This window comes from Clarias gariepinus, chromosome 8, assembly GCF_024256425.1.
Source record: "Clarias gariepinus isolate MV-2021 ecotype Netherlands chromosome 8, CGAR_prim_01v2, whole genome shotgun sequence".
In the NCBI taxonomy this organism is placed as follows: Eukaryota; Metazoa; Chordata; class Actinopteri; order Siluriformes; family Clariidae; genus Clarias; species Clarias gariepinus.
This window is the reverse complement of record NC_071107.1, coordinates 23,343,138-23,363,948: the sequence shown is the minus strand read 5'-3', so window position 1 is coordinate 23,363,948 and position 20,811 is coordinate 23,343,138. Positions and strand designations below refer to the sequence as shown.

The following is a 20,811-nucleotide window of genomic DNA, read 5'->3' as shown; positions in this document are numbered from 1 at the left end:
TGTTTAAATGATACTCAGCCGTGAAAAATTATACCGTCATATCTTTCTATTTATTTTTATTTGCTAATAATCACTATACAGTAAAACCATATGCGCTTTCGCTCTCACTTTAATGTTATAAGATCTTTAGTGTAGATTCCTGACATATACTGTAGTACTAGTACAGTATAATCCACTTCCATATTGCTAAGCCACCCGCTAAAGCACAGTACAGATATTTCCCCCAGAGAAACCGGACATTTTGGGCAGAAGTCCATCATCAGCCGTATAAGCAAAGTACACTGTAGCTACATTTATATATAGTTCAGGAGCAGGATCACTTACTGCTTTACGCCACTCACTGCTTTTCAGTATCATGTTTCAGTATAAAACCAAGGGGCAAAATATTAGACACACATCATGTAATCATACTGGAGTGAATCTAAAATATTCACAAGGTTTCTCGAAAAATTTCTGCACAATAGTTTCATACATAGACAGATTAGTCTCGATCTACTTAAATACAGCAACAAGAACAGCAACCTAAAACTCGGGGAAACCTTTTATACCTCATGCAACTTTGGCCTTTGGACGTGTCCTTTATATGCTTTATGCTGGGAATCAACGTTGACAACGCAACCTAGACCTTCTATGTACAACCAGGACCCAAAAAGTCTTGTCATCTTCATGCTTTTATTGCTTTACATAGCTTTATTTATTAATTTTTTGCTTCATTGCTTATTTATTACATAACTGATTAATATTGGGTAACTATTGATGGGATCAACTACTGATGGCATTTTGTTCTTATTTACATAGACACTGAAACAGTGCGTTTGGCCAAGGAGTGAAATAAAGGGGATCTGAGGTAGGAAAAAAGACCTTATCTGAGGGCTGTTTCACCTGGAGCAGTAACAGACACACTTTAGGGGAGCTCGAAAACCTTTGTGAACTTGTTAAAGAAATAACTAAATATGGGACCTTTAGGTGTTTTAAGGGTTGTTTTTGAATCTGTCGCCTATCTGATGGCTATCCTTATTGGTTAATGCTTAAGGTTTCGGTATTAGTATCAGAAAAAAAAATGCATCATTATAAGTCAATATATTGAAACATTTGGTGCTCCTCACCTTTCAGCCTCTTGAGGTGAACAGGAACATCACTCTTTATGCTTTTGCTGTCTTCCTCTGTAGACTCGCGCCTCACTATGGGAGGATTGTTGTGTGCGAGCCAGTCAGCCACTTTGCTCTCCGAGGCCATGATGGCTGCCTGCAGGCAGCTGAGCTCTTTACTCCCGGGCTGAGATTTTTTAGATCTTGGACGTGACACGTGATCCTTAATGGTCACCTTCCCCGGAGAGGTGTTATCAAATTCGATGGTAAAGGAGGTGTTAGCTTGGGCGGCTTTGGCTGCTGCGCTGCTCTCCGTATCCTTGGTCGGTACCTCGTGAATGGCGTTCTCTGCCATCTGGCCTTCTTTACTTGGGATCTCAAAGTAGCTGGGCTCGGGTCCTGCAGCGCTCAGACCATTCTCCTTAGCTTTCTCTGTTCGTTTGGTGTCCTTGGTGTCTGTGAGGGAGATTAGCATCATGGGTCAGGGGTCATGAGCTTGTGCAGGAGAATCAACAAGGCCAGCTTTAAGCACAGCGCCATTTATCTGGATAAGTGTCTGAAGGTTACACTGAACAAAAACCATTCTGCTGCTGTGAAGTCATGATTCAGTTTAGTGCATCTGACATGAAACAGCTAATGACGGACAATTCAGAAATTATAGTATTAATGATTATGTAACTTCATTTGTTGATTACAGCTGCCATGTGGTAAACTGTAATGTTTTTTACTTCAATATATTAAAAACAGTATTAATTTAGATTAGCACATATTTCAGTGGAACTATATCATAAAGGAAGTTACGATGAATCATCCTGCTGAAGTCCTGATTTATCACATGTAGAGGTGGACGTTTCTACAAAACCGCAGTTTCTGACATCATTGCGAAAAAAATAAACGAAACAAGAAGTAGGACAAGCCCAAAGTTTCCTTCAATACGAGAATATTCCTCTGTATTCTGCATAGAAAGAGACCGTTACAAACAAGAAAAACTCACAAATTCTACACAAACACAATTGGTTTGACTACCCTCCCCAATTTTACACCCAGGCAGAGCAGTGGTGAAACTTCCTGTCTGAAAAAGGGTTCAGTTCCCCACACTCCAGGCTCACGTTTTCGGCTTAAAAACCGAATCGCTGCTCCTCTACACTGATCTAATTTCTAACATTGTATGTTCGCGAACAGCAGTTGTGTTCCGAATGCGCAGCTCCGTTAAAGTGACAGAAAACTTCTAAAAGGTTTAGAAGCGAACGCCCCCAACAACATGACCACACTCACTAGAACACAATCTTTCTGATACCCGACACTACTGTATATACATCACAATTATATATTCATTGTACAACAGATAACTTACGAATGAGGCATGCGAGGTTATAGTGGTGAGAGTCAAAGCGGTGTGGCTTTACAGAGCTGAGTGTGAAAAGCCCTTCGGTGACAATCTCCAGCGAGGGGGGCTGGGCTTGGCTACAAACAAGCCTATTCACAGTTCCTTTGCATGCTGCAGCTCTTCCCCTACTTGCAGTTCTAACTCTACTACCTTTTACCGAGGAAGAACAGCCGTCACCACAGCACAAAAATAGCAGTGGCAGAGTGCACTTTGATGTGGGGCACAGTTACACAGTGTCTTTCTTACTCTCACTCTGCCTAAGGCACAAAAAGAAGATGCTCCGGTTGCTTTCGTAATTGAAAGGCGTAGCTCAACAATGGCATTTGGTATCCCTGAAAAGTGCATTTGCCTGGTTTCTACCTCGGAGAGCACAGCATCATCATCAAATGAGTATAGCGATACAGCTTTCTTCAACAAAGAGGCTGTTGTCTGAGGACGAATTGAATTAAGAAGCACTCAGGGACATGAATGCTGTCAAACCCGCATTCATTCATTTAAGAATACACACACCTTTTGATCGACCTGCAATAGACCGCCATCAACCCACGCACAAAACACACCCGGGTGTCACATGAATCGCAGGGATCTAATTCTCAAGACAAGTGTCATGGGGGATCGGATCACAAGCCCCATCACTTATAACACATTCGGAGGTTGAATGGGATGGTAACGGTGCCATCAGCTTCATGGTGTAAACATGGATTCATTTCAAAGCATCCCAGACTGCAACGAAGGACCACCTGATTGACTGAGTCGCTGCCCAACTCGGAAAATACCTGATCATTATCAGACTGATAGTGGTCGAGATATTCACTTATTCATTTATCATCTCATCGTTCATTCATTTCATCAGTGTTGTTAACAAGTGATGCCATTAAAACTTTTGAAAGATAGAAGATAAAGATTTTTTTTTTTTTATTTCAATTTTGGTTGCAAATAAATGCAGCACATAAATGAGTTAATAATTACTTTGGCATGACATCTGATCACAGATGCTGAAGTTGGAATCGAAATGCCAGGTGTAAGTAGCGTTGCGTCTGGTCTGTCTACTTGTGAATGATGGTTGGTACTGAGGGGAGAGCAGCTACTTGGCAAAATCAGGTGTTCAAACCAAAACCACATTTAAAACCAGTCATGGAAGCACTTTCAGCAAGAAAACACATCTGACAACGTCAACACTACTTACAGTACAAAGCTAATTGGCTTCTAACACAGTGCTGAATCCCAAATCCCTCTCTATCCCCTGATCAAGGGTACTACTTGGTGTGCGGATTAAGGGATTCTAACTTGAACCCTACAGGACATAGTGCACTAACTTTCCATTTTAACGCTATTTGGAATTCAACCACTAGAAACCTTAAACACCTCTATGGTTGACTCTTCTCAACTTTTGGCTACATAGTATCGCCAGTTCAGCCAGTTGTAGAAGGACACTGTATGTGTTCGTGGACCGAAATAATTGGTTACATTTACAAACAAATCATAATCAGTTGATGGAGTTTAAAGAACGGTTGTGTAAAAACAACATCATACTCGAGGTTGTGCTGTTGTGCTAAATATCAGCACGGCTGTCAGAAAGGGTCGATTAATTTCTGTAGCAGCATCTCTGACTTTCTGTGCTTGCTCTCGATTTGACATTTTTCGATTTTATAATGTCAATACATTTCCAGTTACTTGTACGAAGGATAAGCTATTAAATCTAAGCCTAATAATAAACAGATGTGAAAAGCATGTTAACATTTCCATCCATCCATCTAGGAACCCCTGTAGTCCAACTAGAGACCGTGGAGGCAATGGGAACCATGGGAGGCCAATTTCGACCATTGTATTTATTCCTATCTTGTTCGACGTGGTAGGACCTCGGGTCAACATGCACACACTCATTTACACACTACTGGCAATTTGGGAACACCAATTAGCCTAATCAGCATGTCTTTGGACTGTGGGAGAAAACCGGAGAACCCAGAGGAAACCCACCACACGGGACCCGGGACCTGGAGGTGCAAGGTGACAGAAATTAACATTTAACACCTGCTAACTTCATGGTAGTTTTCCTTTTTAAACATTAATAGAGGACCTTTAGTTTTCTTGAGTGTTTAGACATGTAAGATGATTTTTTTTTTTTTACTGTTTCTCTCAACATTACAGTCTTTTCAACTTTAAGAGATAAAAATATTAAAAGGAAGTAATTTCTATCTCAGACGAGTAACTATTAGTGATTAAAAAGCTCAACGTGTGTCGCTAATTAAATAAAATTCCCGGCCAAGTTAATGTGGTATAAAAAGAAATCAAATAAACGCCAGGACGGGCTGTTTCAGGAAAATAATCCACTTTGCCATGTTAACACCACCCCATTAGACATATGATAGAATTCCCTTTTCTCAAGTGTCATGATACAAAATACTGGTGAGATGAATTTTGCTTCTCTGAAGTGTAAGGCAATATGTCTTAACATTTATTACGTCGCTGTACCTTTTTACACACCTAGTATACAGAGCACAACATTTAATGCACCAAAGCAGAAAGTTACGCTAATCAACAGATCGGCACATGTGTCGAGGCCCATAGGCTAAATCCAGTTTGCAGGCTTGTTTCATTTGGCCCGTGTGAACTTGAAAACTGAAACCAGTCTTATGCTACTGGTCAATATTTCCAGACTATCCAGAATTCACAGCAAACTCTGAAGGAAGTTACTGTAAACCACCACATACTGTATACTGTACGTGTACTTTAGATTGTATTGCAGCTGGCTTTGACTGCGGTCGGACATGCAGGATAAATTACCTGTATTCTGTGCTTGAATAAGTTACATTTGGGCCTAAAGCAAGTTAGAAGGACTAAATAAAGTGTTGTACTGGCAGTGGCATAACCGGAAATTAATTCTAGATGCATGATGAAATACACAAAGTAAACTCAGGATTGTTTTTTGATTTTTTTATCTGTTCTATAAATTGTGAACTAGAATTTAACATGCTCGTGCATTTCAGGCGTACAGTATGTCAGACACCACTGATGAATTTGTTATTTAGCATAATCATTTAAAACACAATATAAATAACAGTGTCACATTTTTTTCTTAGGTGATGCATAAAATTCTTAGAATATCTTATTACTTGTGGAAAAAAAATATGTGCATAAGTCACAGCAAGCATTCTATGTCTTAAAGGACCATTATTCTGAAATATCTCAGTAATTTCAACACAATTTAATCCCTATTATTAGACTCATGATTGGTTTCACTTCCATATTTAAGTGTTTATTTCACACGCAGTGGAACATCCTGCTGTGATGAAGCCTTTGCAATTTTTGCAATCTGCAATGTTTTACTCCCGGATGGCGAAAAAAACTAAAAAATAAAAAACAGGATCAGACCCCAAAGCAAAAAACAAATCTAAGCACAAAACAGAAAAGGCTGTTTGGTGTCTGTATTTAATATTTCTGCACCCTTGCTGGATGTAGCTAGCAGCGGTAAAATACTCACTAGTGAAGTATGTACTGTACAAGAACGCTGCACAAAACATGCACTTGAATTTTCACACAAATGACATGGCAAAGGCCAGTGAGGGAGGCAATAACCATGCACTGCAGAGATGGCTATTAAGCAGCTACTTTCCAGACTATTTTGGGGATGATGACTCACAGTTTCTTGTTTACTATGTCTACAGAAACATGTATTCACTTCATATGCAGGTCATAGGGCTGAAAGGCATAATAAAGCAATATAAGTTATTACTTACGTATATAAATTGATAGAGTGGCATATTTGTTAGCACTGTTGCCTATTAACTCTAGGGTTTGGTGTTAGAATCTCTTTTTGTTTGCATGTTCTCCCAGTGCATTGTGGGTTTCCCTCTACGTACTCTGGCTTCCTCCCACAGTCCAAAGACATGTGGTGTAGGCTAACTGGCATTGCCCATACCGTACCGACTATAGACAGGGTGAGCAGTCTAGATAGATGGAAAGATATATTTTTATCCAGGGAAAAAAGTTGCCTTAAGGAACAGTAAAAATCTGTAATCATACTGTATATAGACATTTTATATATAAACATAGTTTGGTTACTGATTGAAAGGTCAAGGGTTCAAGCCCTTAAGCAAGGTCTTTACACCATCTTTTCCAGGGGTGCTGTATCCTGGCTGACCCTGTGCTATGACCCTAGATTCTTAACTGGGATACTAGAATCAATTTTTATTACATATAGTTTATTGCACAAATAGTTCATTTATTTCCATATAACCTTCCATACCAGAGGTAAACAATGATTCGATTTCTAGAATATCAGATTTCTTTTGAACATCCCATTAATTACCTCATTACTGTTATTATAACCTCTAATCTTCTAGGAAGGATTTCAACTAAGTAGAAGAGTATTAGGCAGTGATTTAGAGCCAGGAAGCCTGGGGCACAGCTGGCTTTCCAGTTCTACCACAAACCTGTTCATTAGGGTTGGTGACTTGGTTTTGTGTAGACCATTTAAATGGACACTCTTATATATTCATTGATCTTCTTGTAACGGATTAATCCTGGCCAGGATCCAAAGCCTATACACACCCTGGAAAACCCAGTTCCTGTTTTTGGAGTGTGACAGAAAGCTGGAGACCCCTAGGGAAACCCACATAGACACACACATAACTTCTCACGCTATGCCCAGGATCAAACCAAGGAACCCGGAGCTGTAAGGTGGCATTTCTATTTGCCGTGCCACTGTGCCACCTCGTGTTATAATGTCTGTGTAAAATCAATCATTCTGCAACTTGTATACAGTGGAGTTGCACTACAGCTTCATTTTCTTCTGCAGGACAAACCACTGCTATTCCATTAGCAGTGTAGAAAGAAGAGGCCTCACCTGTCCCATGAGTCTCCTGTTTTTTCCCCGCTGCTTTATTCTCCTGCTTAAATGAGTTCTCATCATCGGCATCGCCATCACCCCACCAGGACGGCTGTCCATACAGAGGCGTTCCCCTGTGCAGTGCTGCAGTATCACCTACAACATGAAAACATCACTTAATTCTCATTCTCAGTCAATACACGTTCCTTTCATCACTTTTCATTAACATCCTATTTAAAACTTAGAAGTGAAACATGATTGGGCTAGTATTTTATACTTGGGAGAAAAGTAGGCCATATATTATAGTGTGATTTTTAATTACATAAACCTCAGCAAGGTTATAAGTGTAAATTGAATGGAGCCTGTAGCAAATTATGAGAAGTTCCACAATTTGTATTAAATTCAATTTGCTGAATTCATGTGCTCTTCCTGTGTTTGACTCTTTAACCTTTTCCATCTCAGTGATTCATGTATGGGAGGAATCTTTGAAAAGGTTTCAGTCTTCGCATTATAGTTGAAGAATGGTGTCAGTCCCACAGTGCAGAAACAGACCAGACCCCTCCTTTTTAAGCACAATTTGTGTATTGAATTAGAATGAGAAATTTGTCCTGCGTTCAGATATCAAATATAAATAAACATATATTTTTAGCATAGTTAAAGTAGTAAAGGAGACTTGTAATGTATATACACAGATCATCTATAACACTCATCTTCTAGACCGCTTTATCCTGCGGGCCTGGAGCCTATCCCAGGAGACTTAGGGCACGAGGCCGGGTTTATAACATTACAGGGCAAAACACTATGCCCAGTATGGCGTAGGTTCCCACTGCATGGCTCTGTCCCCTCAGGGCATGACTCCACAAGACCTCTGGGTGTCTGCCGTGTCAGCCGTCTTGTCGTCAATATTATGTGGATGGTCATAAGGTTATGGCTGATGGGGGTATATAAGCAATAGAATACTACTGACAGACCATACTTTTTGGCGCCGTGCATGTGTGAAGCACCACACTGACAATTATCTGTGAAAAATAACCAGGTGGCAAAAACAGATGGAAAAACGCTACCCGCCTCTTCCCTTTTTTTTCCGAAAAACAAAAAAGCTGTGTCTAATAGTGTGGGTCTGTCCATACCCTACAATTATACTGTGAACACTGAACTTCAGCTTTGTTCCATAATTACCCAGGGTTATATATATAAAATGTTAGTTAATGAAGCTAAACGGGGAGGGCATGACAAACTAAACTTCACTTTTACGAGATAAACAGTTAAACTGTTTCAAAATACTCTGTTTAAATTGAAATTGAAATTTATACGTTGTTTCCATGGAATCAGTCATTTAACTATATTTAATAAAAAATAAGATTTTTTTACATTTCTTTTATAAATTCATGTGCAAACTGATCTAAGGCAGACAACAAACACTTTGAATGGTAAAAAGGAGCTTTTAAAATTTTTTTTATATTGCATGTACAAAAAAATGATGAGCTCTTCAGCTCTTAAGTAAGTGCTCTTAAATAGACCTCTCTGACTGAAAAGACAGGACCGAATGAATGACAAAATAACTAATTTTATCAAATACTAGCTCAATGAATGAGTGAAAAGTGAATCTAGATGGTGATTCACTGATTCCTGGTGTTTGGATCAGATTAGACACACACATCCGCAAATACAACCTACACTATAATCACCAAGTCTGTAATGGATATGTATAGAAATGGTCTAGCTGGACCGAAATAAACCCGAAGCGCTCATTAACCCTATGAGGGCATCTGAACAGAAATGAAGCCTGGCATGAACAACTGAACAACAAGGAACAAACCTTTTTATTATTCTGTAAACAGTAGCATTTTATTGTTACATGGTACAAACAGGCCTCTGCAAATTCATCACATCCTCCCCAGGCATTCTTTTGTACAGGCAAATGCTGAGTTCTTAGGTTTATACTGAAGGTTCAAAATGAATCAATTTGCTTTGACTCCATTGAATCCCCCATAATTCCTGAGAATAACGAGACTTGCGTATTTAAATCTTTAGTTTTGAGTATGTGGTGTAAATCAAGCTTCATTTTTATTAAGAACTTTTCATTTGAAGTAACACCCACAACACCGGCCCTAAAAAGATTCAAATGTCATCGCTATATTTCCTGCTCTGTTCCGGCAAGTTCAAAGCAAGACAGAGAGTCAAGCTACTATATCCAATCCTTTAAATAAAAAAAAGATAATTAAACCACATCCTGTTACACACTTGACATCACAGTACCATCTTCTGGATGATTGTTTGTGTCCAGTAGTGTCTGTAATTTGTGTATCAGTGTTGATGGTAATTCAGTATTCTACTAAGTGTTAGTTGAGCTCTGAATAATGCCTCACACTGGATACTGAATGTATACCACCATTCATAATCAAACCCTCGTCATCTATCTCACTGGCCCTGTTCAAAGTCTACTGAAATGCATTACTCTTTAAAGGACACATATTAGAAACAGAACCATAACAATTACATCACACACATGTATGTAAGAATTCCACCTACTGTATATCTGTCAAGTTTATTTAACCTGGTCATTTTGCTGTACAGTATACACTATACTCTACAGGTATACTGTACAAGTACTTCCACAGTGTTATCCCCAGATTCATTACAAGGGGCGTAAGCACCTGATAAACACTCTAAATCGGAAAATAAAAAATACTCTTACCATCTACTTCAATAGAACAATCTGTCCACCTGCACATTCATACAATTGTTCAAGCATTCAGCCTCTGGTGTGGCAGGAGATCAGTAGTTTTTACGAAATACTCCAAAACAGCCCTTACAGTATATTACCCACAACCAAGCCATGAGTAAGGACACAGTGATCGCACTTCATTCTTCATTCTGATGTTTGAGGTGAACATTAACTGAAGCTCTTGACCTGTATCTGCATGATTCATGCATTGTGCTGCTGCCACATGATTGGCTATTTCTATTAAAGAGACCAGTGTGTGTATATGATAAATGGATCATTATTAAAAAAGACAGACTAATGATGTGGTATAAATACTATTTGTACAGCTTTTAAAGTTAAAAAAAGTATATTTTATATTTTGTTCTTATCTTCTATTTCTTTTTCTTCTACAGCTAAGTTTTTCTATATTTTACTCTTATTTTATTCCAAAATTTATTTCTTATTGGTAATCTTGCTTTTAAGGTCACGGGCAGCCACAGCATATCGTACTGTGTATGACTGTGTAAGTGACAAATACCAATTTGAATTGAATTGTATTACTTTTTACTGATTTAGTGGTATGCCTGTAGGTCGTACTTAAATCAGCCCTTCTCTACATCATCAACATTTACTAGTCATTATACAATAGATTTACATCTCTAGTCCTTAGACTGTATACCTTATACTGTAGGCTGCTAAGGTTTTTACAAAAAAACAAACACATGTTTAAACTGTATCTTTAGGCACTTGTCACAGCCTGTCACAGTAAAACATTTGTTCCAATTTCTTCAGTTTAATTTATGTAATTTTATTTAATTTTATATAAAGGAATGTGGGGTGGCTTAAATCCTTGCTCCAGTGCACATATAGCTAATTTATTTAAAATTGTTTTAAGAGAAAAAAAGAACCACTTTAAACACTGTTTTATATTAACACACAAACACCGTATTTCTATGATTAGAGGTAAAATTTTGTTTAATCCAGTGTTACAGAAAGAGTCTGCTACTAAAACCAGCTACTAAAACCGACCACTTTAACAATCTGAGAAAGAAAAAAAGGAAATAAATATAAGTAAAGCGAACCCGTCTGCTTAAATCACCGCAGGTAGGAGCTAAGCTGAACTAAACTACTACTGATGATTAACCGATATCACAAGAGAGCTGTAGCGTGGCGTAGATACGAGGGTGCAGCCAGAGCGCTAAAGACATCACAGCCGTGCTGATATTCACTACAACAGCATGATATCGCTTTTATACTACGAGTACACAAACATTATTTATGATCAACAAATGATGTTTTGTTTGTTTATATCCAGTGACTTTTCTCCAGCAACACATATCCTTGTGGGACTCGTTAGCCACTGACAGCTTGTGTAATTAACAGGGATGAAAGTAGTTATCGGTACTATATAGTCAAAAGGTGAGGAGGTGAAAATAAACCATGGATGTGTTGGACAGACTTGAGAAACGTACAAGATTTACTTTATATTTCCACTTATTCCGCTTTAAAATATCTGAATAACTTCTGAGTTGCTTGGGGTTGAATCCCAAATAGCATTAAATGGGAAGCTACTGCACTAGCATGTACAATCCCTTGGTCCACACACCAAGTAGTGCCTTTAATCAGAGGTTAGAAAGGGATTTGGGATTATCTCTCTTCAACATAAATAAAACAACATGGAGGCAATTCAAAATAACTTAGAAGCAATTATTAAGAGGACAATGTGTTGTTTAAAATGACATAACATTATCAGATGTGTTTTCTTGCTGAAAGTGAACCCGTGACTGGTTCAGCAGACAGGTGCTCTTTCCTCAGTACTGCAGACCAAATTCAAATTTCAAATTCAAATTCAAATTTTATTTGTCACATACACAAACATACACAGTACGAAATGTAGTGAAATGCATTATACGACTGCCATTGACCCTAAAAGAGAATTAAAGTTTACAAATGAGAAATAAATATAAATAAAAGAATACGATAGAAATTAAATAGAAAAATTAAATGAAACTAGGAAAATATAGAACTAAAAATAAAAATAGAAATGTGCTAGGAAAAATAGAACTAAAAATAAAAATAGAAACATGATGTGCATAAAAATAGAAATATACTGTACATAGAAATATGATGTGCATTTGGGTGTGCAAATATGCAAAGAACAAAGTGTCTTTGTGCAGAGGTTATTAAAGTGACTTTGTGCACTGGTCCAGGATGCCATACTGATAGTCATATACTGTATGCTGGCAACCAACAGTAAGAGTAATTCACAACTGTTAGAACACCTGGGACGTGGAGTGAGACATATAGTTAAACGTCCCGATGCGGTTACCATCTGTTATCAGCAGGTTGTGAAATGCCTATCATCTAATCAGATTGCTTGGTCTGTTGAACTGTTGTAACATTAAACAATGTGATCTAAGATACAATTTCTTCATTGAAAGGTGCAAAAAATGTCATGAAATTGACCTTATTGTAACAAAGTCTAGTTTAGTTACCTAATGATCATGTGAATGCTTTTATAATGTGAACAGATTTATTGTACACATCACTCCCACAGAGAGAGAGAGAGAGAGAGAGAGAGAGAGAGAGAGAGAGACCTGTAGGTGCACAAGTTTCAGTTTCACTAGCACTATTACATTTTCTAAAGTCTAGCGTGGTACAAATAAGTGTGACATGGAGTAAGCAGATATGTATTTAAACGTTGGAAAAAATAATTAATCATCTAAAGAAAGAGATTATACACGTATTAAGTATCAAAAATTAGAGGAAATGCAGAGAGTGCAGAGGAAGTGCCTGGTAATTCTATAGACACTCTTTCTTCAGTACATTATCATAAGCGTGCTCTAGTACTACACAGGTTAAAACACAATGGGGTGAAAATCATAAATGACAGAACGTCGCGATAAAGTTACTGTGTTAAAATGTATTATAATCCGATAACAACATGTTATCAATTACATTCTATCAGTTAAAAACCAGCTTCTCTTTTTTCCCTCTCAAAATGCAACTTGTCATATTACTAAGAGCTACAGCTGTGAATCATACCGTAGGTACAGGAGGCTGTCAATCTGATTTGATGAATTTTTGGGCATTGCGATTTTTTAAATTAGATTCAATTCCAGCAATCATTTCTGTCAGATTTGTCACTAGTCGAATTATTGCTTACAGTTTCCTTTTAGTTTTTCACTAACAGATTGTGTATGTTTCACACCAAGATATTTGTCCTGCCAGTTTTCTTCCACCACACTCCAGCCCACTAGGTGGCGGTATAGCCTCTACTGCTTATGAACTCAGGGTCATAAGACATGTTACCATTCGCAGGTTTATAATATTTTTATTAAAAAAAGAATATTAAATTGCATCGCTTTATCTACAGAGAAACAAAAGCAAAGAACTAAAGTTACAATATAAAAAACTTTCACGTTTAAAAATGTTTTTTTGTTTGTTTTTCCTCTAACACAGGAGGCCTTTTTCAAAAACAGAAAACATAACAAAAAAAGTTTTTGTTGAGCATCCGTCATACAAGACCCTGTGAAATTTCTGTTACTATGGAAATGCTAACATATCAGTACAAGAGCATTACTATAAAACTGGGATTTTTATTACAGCCAGCGTCATTATTATAGTCGATTAAATTAATCAGCTAATTTTAACCAGGCAAAATGGAGGATGGTGTAGCAGTGTTATGATTTTAGGTATGCGTGTGTGTGTGTGTGTTTTATGTTAAAAATGTATGTCTGTACCTGACATCTTTTCATCAGCCTTGCAGGTTTCGGCGGCTTTGGCAGGAGGTTCAGGGACAGGCTCGGCTGCTTTGCTCTCTGCACCTCTGGCTGTAGGAGACTTGGTTGTTTTGGGCGACTCGGTACAGACTGGCTTCTTCCCAAGCTGAAGCTGACTAGTAAATTTCTCATGCTAAAATCAAAAATATTATTGTAAATATCAACAATTATTTGGAGTCCCTACTTGACTTAACTCTCCCAGGATTAAAGAACGGTCAGGATCACTTTGTGATTGTGCAGAATAACAGAACACACTCGTGAGAGTAAAAACACCACTGCACTGCTATACTAATGTACTCATCAGAGTGTTTCACCAGCGCTTGGAAACCACCAAGGTAGAACGGTTTCTCAGTATGCCGCGGAGATTATTGGACTGCCTACTTCATGTCCTAAAGTTTGCCTCCCAGGAACTCCTTTAATGGACCAAACTTGGTCGAAATGGCTTGGAGAGGTCAGGACTGTACGTGGATGTAACAATAACTTCTAACCAAGTTCCTGTAATGTGCCAGTGGTGTTTGTGAAAGATACCTGTGTATACAGTTCTCACAAGAGAAGAGTCTCATCACCATACTGTGCTTTAAGTCTTCTGTACATGTCAACTGCTTTTACGCCTTCATTACCAAGAAATTTCTTCGCAAGTCCCAATTTGACTTGAACGCCCCTTATATACTACAGACAACCTCATAGCATGCTTACATATTTAGCATTATTTACTGTTAAATAAAAGTAAATGTCATTTACGGTACCTTTAAAGCCTCCTCTGGAACATGCAGCTCTCCTCGGACTACCGTGAACAAGTTGGTATGTGCAACAGGTTAAGGAAGAAGAAGACCTTTTTACTGAGTGCTGTAGATACATGGACAAACACACACACACACACACACACACACAAAAGGTCCCGAGACAACAAAAGACACAGAGAAAGAACTGTGACCTACATTAAACTCCTGTTTCAGATGTTCGACAGGGAGTGACAGGGAGCAGCTGTTTTGAAAAGGATATCATATCCAAACCGTAACTTATCATCGATCTTCAGAGTGATGTACATCTGCTCCTGGATTCGAACATCGTTCACAAATGTCTGAAAGGAGACGAAAACGTTAACAAACGGAAAAGTTCATTCTGATCTCTTTTTTCTGCGGTGAGAATCTCGAACTAGCAGCACTAGCAGAAACTCACACTGCACAGAAGTTTTAAAGTAGAACACGATGAAAGTGTCTTTCACTGAGGTCTTATAAAACCAGGCATGTCTAAGAAATGCTGTGGGTTCTGCCATAAAAAAAATAAGCTTTTCCTCTCCTACAGAAGAGGAAATGATTATGCTACTCTTGTTAATTGGATCAAGTAGGATTATGTTGCTTTTTAATCGAAGGTCAGACCAAATCCGCTATTGAACTACAACACAGAAGTAATCCGTAGATGAGATTGAAAATGAAAATTGAAAACGCTAAAGTTTGTTAAAAAATTAACTCCACACTGCAACTCATTGAACGAGACAAACTCAATCTGAAATATCGATTCTCATTAGCTGGACCTTATGAACTCTTTAGCACTTCTGTGTGCCTGCATGTGCCTCTCTGTGTGTGTGTGTGTCTAAATCCTGCTCAGTGTCAAATATCAGATGTTTCCTACAGAGCTTAAGAGGTGACAGAGCTAATTTCACTGACAAAGCACTTCAACACTTTAAGACTTAGAATTCTTCTTATGAAAAAAATAATAATAATAATTTAAAAAAAATCAAGGGATGAAATCATTGTGTGATAATATAATAGATGGCCATTGTGTGGGGGATGTGTGCAGGATCTTGTCCTGCTGATTCATGTCATGACTCTTTCTCCGTCCACAGTTCTTTACTAACCATCAAATGACCCCGAAAAGGAGCAAGAAACATTTAAGAAACAGTCACTTTACATTAATACCCAGGCAGAACCCTTAGGGAGAGAGAGCATGAACCGGTGAGACGGTCTAAAAAAGGTTGTTATGGAGTCATAAATTCATTAGACCAGCAGCGTTTCCTGTCACAAACACTGGACAGGAAGAGGAATTCCAGAACTGAGCAGTGAGTCACACTTCCTGTTTGAGGAACCGGGTAACACCAAAGTGCCTGTGCTGACCTCAGACAGAGGCGTGTCCGCACTTACAATAACACATTACCCATGACATATACCACACGATTACACATGCAGACCTTGATTTATCAAAACTAATAAGCAATCAGAATAAAAATCCTTTTGTGTGATGAGATAAAACATATTGTAATGGAAATTAGTCGGGATTTACTCAGTAGCTTGAATATACAGCATGGCCAAAAAAAAAATATAAAAAAGTCACATCTGGATTTAAAGAAGCGAATACCTAAGAGTCTTAGATGGTATAAATACTGCAGTGATTAAGATGATGAAGCTGGTAGAATATCGATTAACCCTAACTGATCCAGTGAGTAGCTTCTCATTCCATAACCTTTCATGTGTTAGTGTGTTTGAGACGGGTCAGTTTACTGTAATCACTAGAATTGGGTTAAGAACTGTCTAACACATGGTTAAAAGCTGGAGGTCTAGTGCTGAACTGTCAGCTTCAGTGAAGAAATGTGGTCAGAAAAAATGTATGAATGACCATGATCAGAAGTCACTTAAACATTTGGGAAAATTGCATCGTAAAAAAAAAACTGACAGTAGAAATCAGAGTTATGTTTAACAGTGAAAGTAAAGGCATTTTAATTTAATGTGATGAGAACGTACAGGACTGGGACAATCAGCTTTGTGGTCATAAGAAAACCACTTATTAGTGAGACTAATCATAAAAACGTGCTATAATTTGCCTGGGAGTCGGGGCGATAGAAAAAGGTCATGCGGTCTGACGAGTCCAGATTGACCCTGTTCCTGTGATGTTCACCTACATTAGAAACTCTTAAATTCAGACTAAGATGCTCACTTCTTTTCAATGCTGTTTCAAATGCTGTGACAGGCGAATGTGTGCTGTAATCAAAGCTAAAGTCGATCCAGTGAAATTTTAAACTGTGCGACTGTGTAGATTAAATACGTACTCAGTATCACTTATCATTGTTTAGTGGCATCTTACTCACCCCATTAAGGCTCCCCAAATCCTTCACTTTGTGTTCATCACTTGCTGGCTCGTAGTTGATCACAGCGTGCTGCTTGTCTACACTACGAGACTGCAAACATTAAAACACATTAAAAAAAATGTTTTATCTGAAGTTAGGTTTATCTAAAAGCACAAAATTGTTTATGTTTTCTGGGTATGATGATTTATGTAACTAATTATAATAACTTTTGTTTGGAAATTGGCACACAATCAAATTTGGCAGAAAAACAAACACAAAGTCAAGATAAAAGTATTCCTTATTTTGCAAGGAAAGATCATTTACATACTTTATCTGATTAGCATATTCTGAATTAACCACTTGAAGGGAAAAAAGCTCCAGGCAAACATAATTCTGGATTGATTACACAGGTGAGTCAAATATGTGTCTGCACTCCGTTCATATTAAAGCTCCTGAGTACCTGGTGCCCTTATTTTTCGAAGAAGGAGAAAAAGAAGTGTGACGAAACGCGGTGCGTTTGTGGCTTACAGCTCAGCCTAAAACATTTTTAATGAGGAAATACGAAAGCATGTTGACAGATGGACAAAGTGTTTTGAAAAGCAAACAAATTACGTTGGTCAAAAGAATGTATTCGTCTTGTCTAAAAGTTAACTAAAGTTTATTCTACAGCCAGTGTGCGGATAATTTTTGACTCTCCCTCGTGATTCAAAAATGCAAAAATCGCCCATTTTGATTGGACCATGTGACAAGTATATTAAGCATCCTATAAGAATAATCACATGAGTGGGCCATTGAGTTTTTTCACTGAATATCCTCAGGTCATTAAAAGGAGAAAAAAAACATTGCTTATGACCTTCCTAAAAAATTCAGAATGCTAGATTTATGCTAGAAAGGACTCCTAAGATATAGAGTATCAGAGATACCGGAGTACTTCTAGACTGATTATTTCAACCGAATAGAATTCCCCATGTTGCTCTGTGTTAATATCGCTGATTTCGGATGCAGCGCTGCACTGTTTGGTTTATTTCAGCGTCTCCATCAGTGTGCTGTGATGTGTCATCTGCCAGATTGTGAATTTGGATTCCGCTGCATCGTCCACATGACAGCACTGGCACCCGTCTCTGCTGTGTTTGACAGTGTAGCAGTTTATCTGCTTGTATTAGAGGGCGTTGAAAACGATCTAAAAGTATCCCATGAGCTGTTTGTCCCACTTTCTATTAATACAGCTCTGTGACGCCCCACACATGATCTCTGACAGTGTCACGCTGATCCAGTCATGTTACTCAGCAGGAATAACTCTCTTTCCATTCCAACTGTCATATATAAAAAAAATTGTATCAAAATACAACACGGGCCCTGGGTCACATGACCTAGCCGCTGGAATTGATTAATTTAGTCGCAAACGCCTTTGAGTAATAAGACAAAATAACAGTGTTTGATGTTCTTATCAACCAGGAATTGTGAATTACAAATATATATTAAGCAATATGAAAAGGCAGAAGGCATCAACTGACCTGCAGCATGAGCTCGCAGTCATCACGGCCCACAAAAATCATCTCACGGGGCAGCCGGTGGCGTGTGCCCCCGCTGCTCACCAGGAACCACGATGTCAGGCTCATCTCTGCTCTCTGTCTCCAGCCTGAGCCCCTACGTCATCCTGAGAGAGAGAGAGAGATTAGAAAGTGCTGAGATCTGGAGTAGAAAGTCACGAAATTCATATCCAGGAACAATAATTGCTTGTTCCTGGATCCAAAGCATACCCCAGAAACAGAAACAGTAGAAAGTGCATCCTAGATTGATGTCACCAAGTGGCATAGAAACACCATACAAAAAGGAAAAAGAAAAAAACAGTGTAATTGGCAGCGGTGGCTCATTCTATTAAGGCTCTGGGTTACTGATCAGAGGGTCAGGGGGTTCAAGTCCCAGCACCGCCAAAGCTGTCACTGTTAAACCCTTGAGCAAAGGACTGTTAACCCTGTCTGCTCCAGGGCCGCTGGATACTGGCTGCCTCTGCGCTCGGACTCCAGCTTCTAGAGCATAACTGGAATATGTGAAAATATCATTTCACTTCTTTAACTGAATCTTAATCTTAATCATTCTAAGCCCCACACTAAACAGTTCTGTTCTTGCAAAGCATCACACTAGTAACTGCATGTAGAAGCCTGTTAAAAAATCTCATTCTCCATTTGCTTTAAATTCATCTCCAGTGGTTTTGTAGGAAGAGAGTGAATATGATTAAAGCAGCTCTGTATTAACAGCTCATCACTGGTGCGCTGGAGAAGTCTGTTTAAGTTTGAAATTTCAAACAGGCCGAGTGGGCGGGCTGGAGATCGGTTAGATTCATAACATTCCTGGGTTTTCTCTGGCAGCAAAGCCAGAGAGAGAGAGAGAGAGAAAGAGAGAGAAAGTTGAGCACCGTCATTCACCCTCGCTCTGATCACTAGCAGATGCTGCCGGAAGTGATGCACGCTTCTTCTTCGCCCACCCATTTTTTTTTTTTTTTTTTTTTGCTCAAGCTCTGAAAAAGCATTCACAATGAACTGCCCAAGCTGTGCAATGGAAAATATGTACGCACAGATTCTTGACCCACAACCTAAAACGCGTCCAGCTGAATGACCTCATGCAACCTCCTCAACTCCTCCTGCAATTAAACCACTGAACGAAAATCATTACGAAGAGCTGCGATTTCACACAAAACAAACCTGTTTAGGCAAAGATCAGAATGGAAATACAGAAATGTGTGTGTAAACGCCTAAGTACCACTTGCTTGTCGTTGTTCAGAATATTGGATAATTAAGGCCATAACAGTATGAGCAGTATTTCGGCTCAGCTCTGAAACAGTAGCTTTCTCTATATCTCGAATCATGAGAGGCTACAGGGCTTTTAAAAAACAAGCTGTTTATCACAAGGCAGTGTTAATACCAAATACAATCTCTCTGTCCCTCTCTCACACTCTGCTGCTTTAAAACAGCTGGCGGGCTGATTTCATGGGTGACCTCAAGAGGGTTAGAAATCAGCTTTGTGAATAGAAAGTTCGTACTTGCTAATGAAGCATACAGAAGACACAGAGATCTTGCATTATTTTACAGCAAACTTATTAATAGTCGAATGTGAAATAATGCAGCATGTGCTTTAGACACGCCCCCTTGTGATGTTCACCGGAAGGGAGTCGGGTTTGATGCCGAATTCGGTTAATTTTAAACAAATTAGGTGAAACAATTGCCAATGCACATGAAAATGCCTGAATTTTCAGGGTGCAATTTTTTTTCACAGGATTTTCCTGAGACATGGTAACCTTGAACACCTGTGCCCACTTTTTCCCCTGGCATGAGAGACAATTTAGAGAGAGAGAGAGACAAAGCAAAACAGTTTTGCTGTTTTAAAAATGCATCATGTTAATAAAAATTCTACGCAATCAATGTAATGTAATGTAAATGTAGTTGTTAAGTTACACCCCTACACATAATTTAAGGCTTATAAGACTTGGATAGAAGGCTCCTGAAGAAAATGGCACACACAGGATTCCAAGCAATTCCAGTATACCCAGTATCATTCCCCGAGGCTGTCCATGCAGGATCAGAGCTCCTCAGCACCCCCACACCACCCGAACCCCTTTCTACACTGCGGCACAACGAGGCAGCCACGACTGATGAACATTATTTCAAAAGCTTAATAGAGCATTTCTATGACAACATTTGATTCATGTGCCTTAGATCTGCGCCTCTGCAAAACCCGACCTCCAATTATGCTGCTGCTTTAACGATATATATGTGTGAGTGTAATTGTGAGTCACATAATGCAGAGGTGGATAAATCACTAGTGGCCTGGGACGAGCAAATTACATATCCGTTTTTCATTCACAGTTGTCCAGCAGACAGACAGGTTCAGTGGGCTGTTGTAGAACTGTCACCGGGGTTTCCAGACTTAATTAATGTCTTTACACATCGTTTCATACAGT

The 20,811-nt window shown here is 38.8% G+C and overlaps 1 protein-coding gene across 13 annotated transcripts in view; it reads right to left on the bottom strand.

Annotated features, from left to right (window-relative positions):
• Nucleotides 1–20,811, bottom strand: part of cep170aa (centrosomal protein 170Aa) — a 49,827-nt gene that overhangs the window by 19,158 nt on the left and 9,858 nt on the right. For 12 of the 13 annotated variants that reach the window (XM_053501739.1, XM_053501740.1, XM_053501743.1 and 9 more), the window contains exons 2-8: nucleotides 18,368–18,510; nucleotides 16,875–16,964; nucleotides 14,795–14,873; nucleotides 14,539–14,597; nucleotides 13,754–13,925; nucleotides 7,322–7,459; nucleotides 1,107–1,544 (exon numbers count right to left, since the gene is read on the bottom strand). In XM_053501739.1, the coding sequence (XP_053357714.1) occupies nucleotides 1,107–1,544; nucleotides 7,322–7,459; nucleotides 13,754–13,925; nucleotides 14,539–14,597; nucleotides 14,795–14,873; nucleotides 16,875–16,964; nucleotides 18,368–18,472 (1,081 nt within the window). In that variant the 5' untranslated portion in view covers nucleotides 18,473–18,510. The remainder of the gene's footprint in view (nucleotides 1–1,106; nucleotides 1,545–7,321; nucleotides 7,460–13,753; nucleotides 13,926–14,538; nucleotides 14,598–14,794; nucleotides 14,874–16,874; nucleotides 16,965–18,367; nucleotides 18,511–20,811) is intronic. The other variant, XM_053501751.1, reaches the window with a different exon arrangement.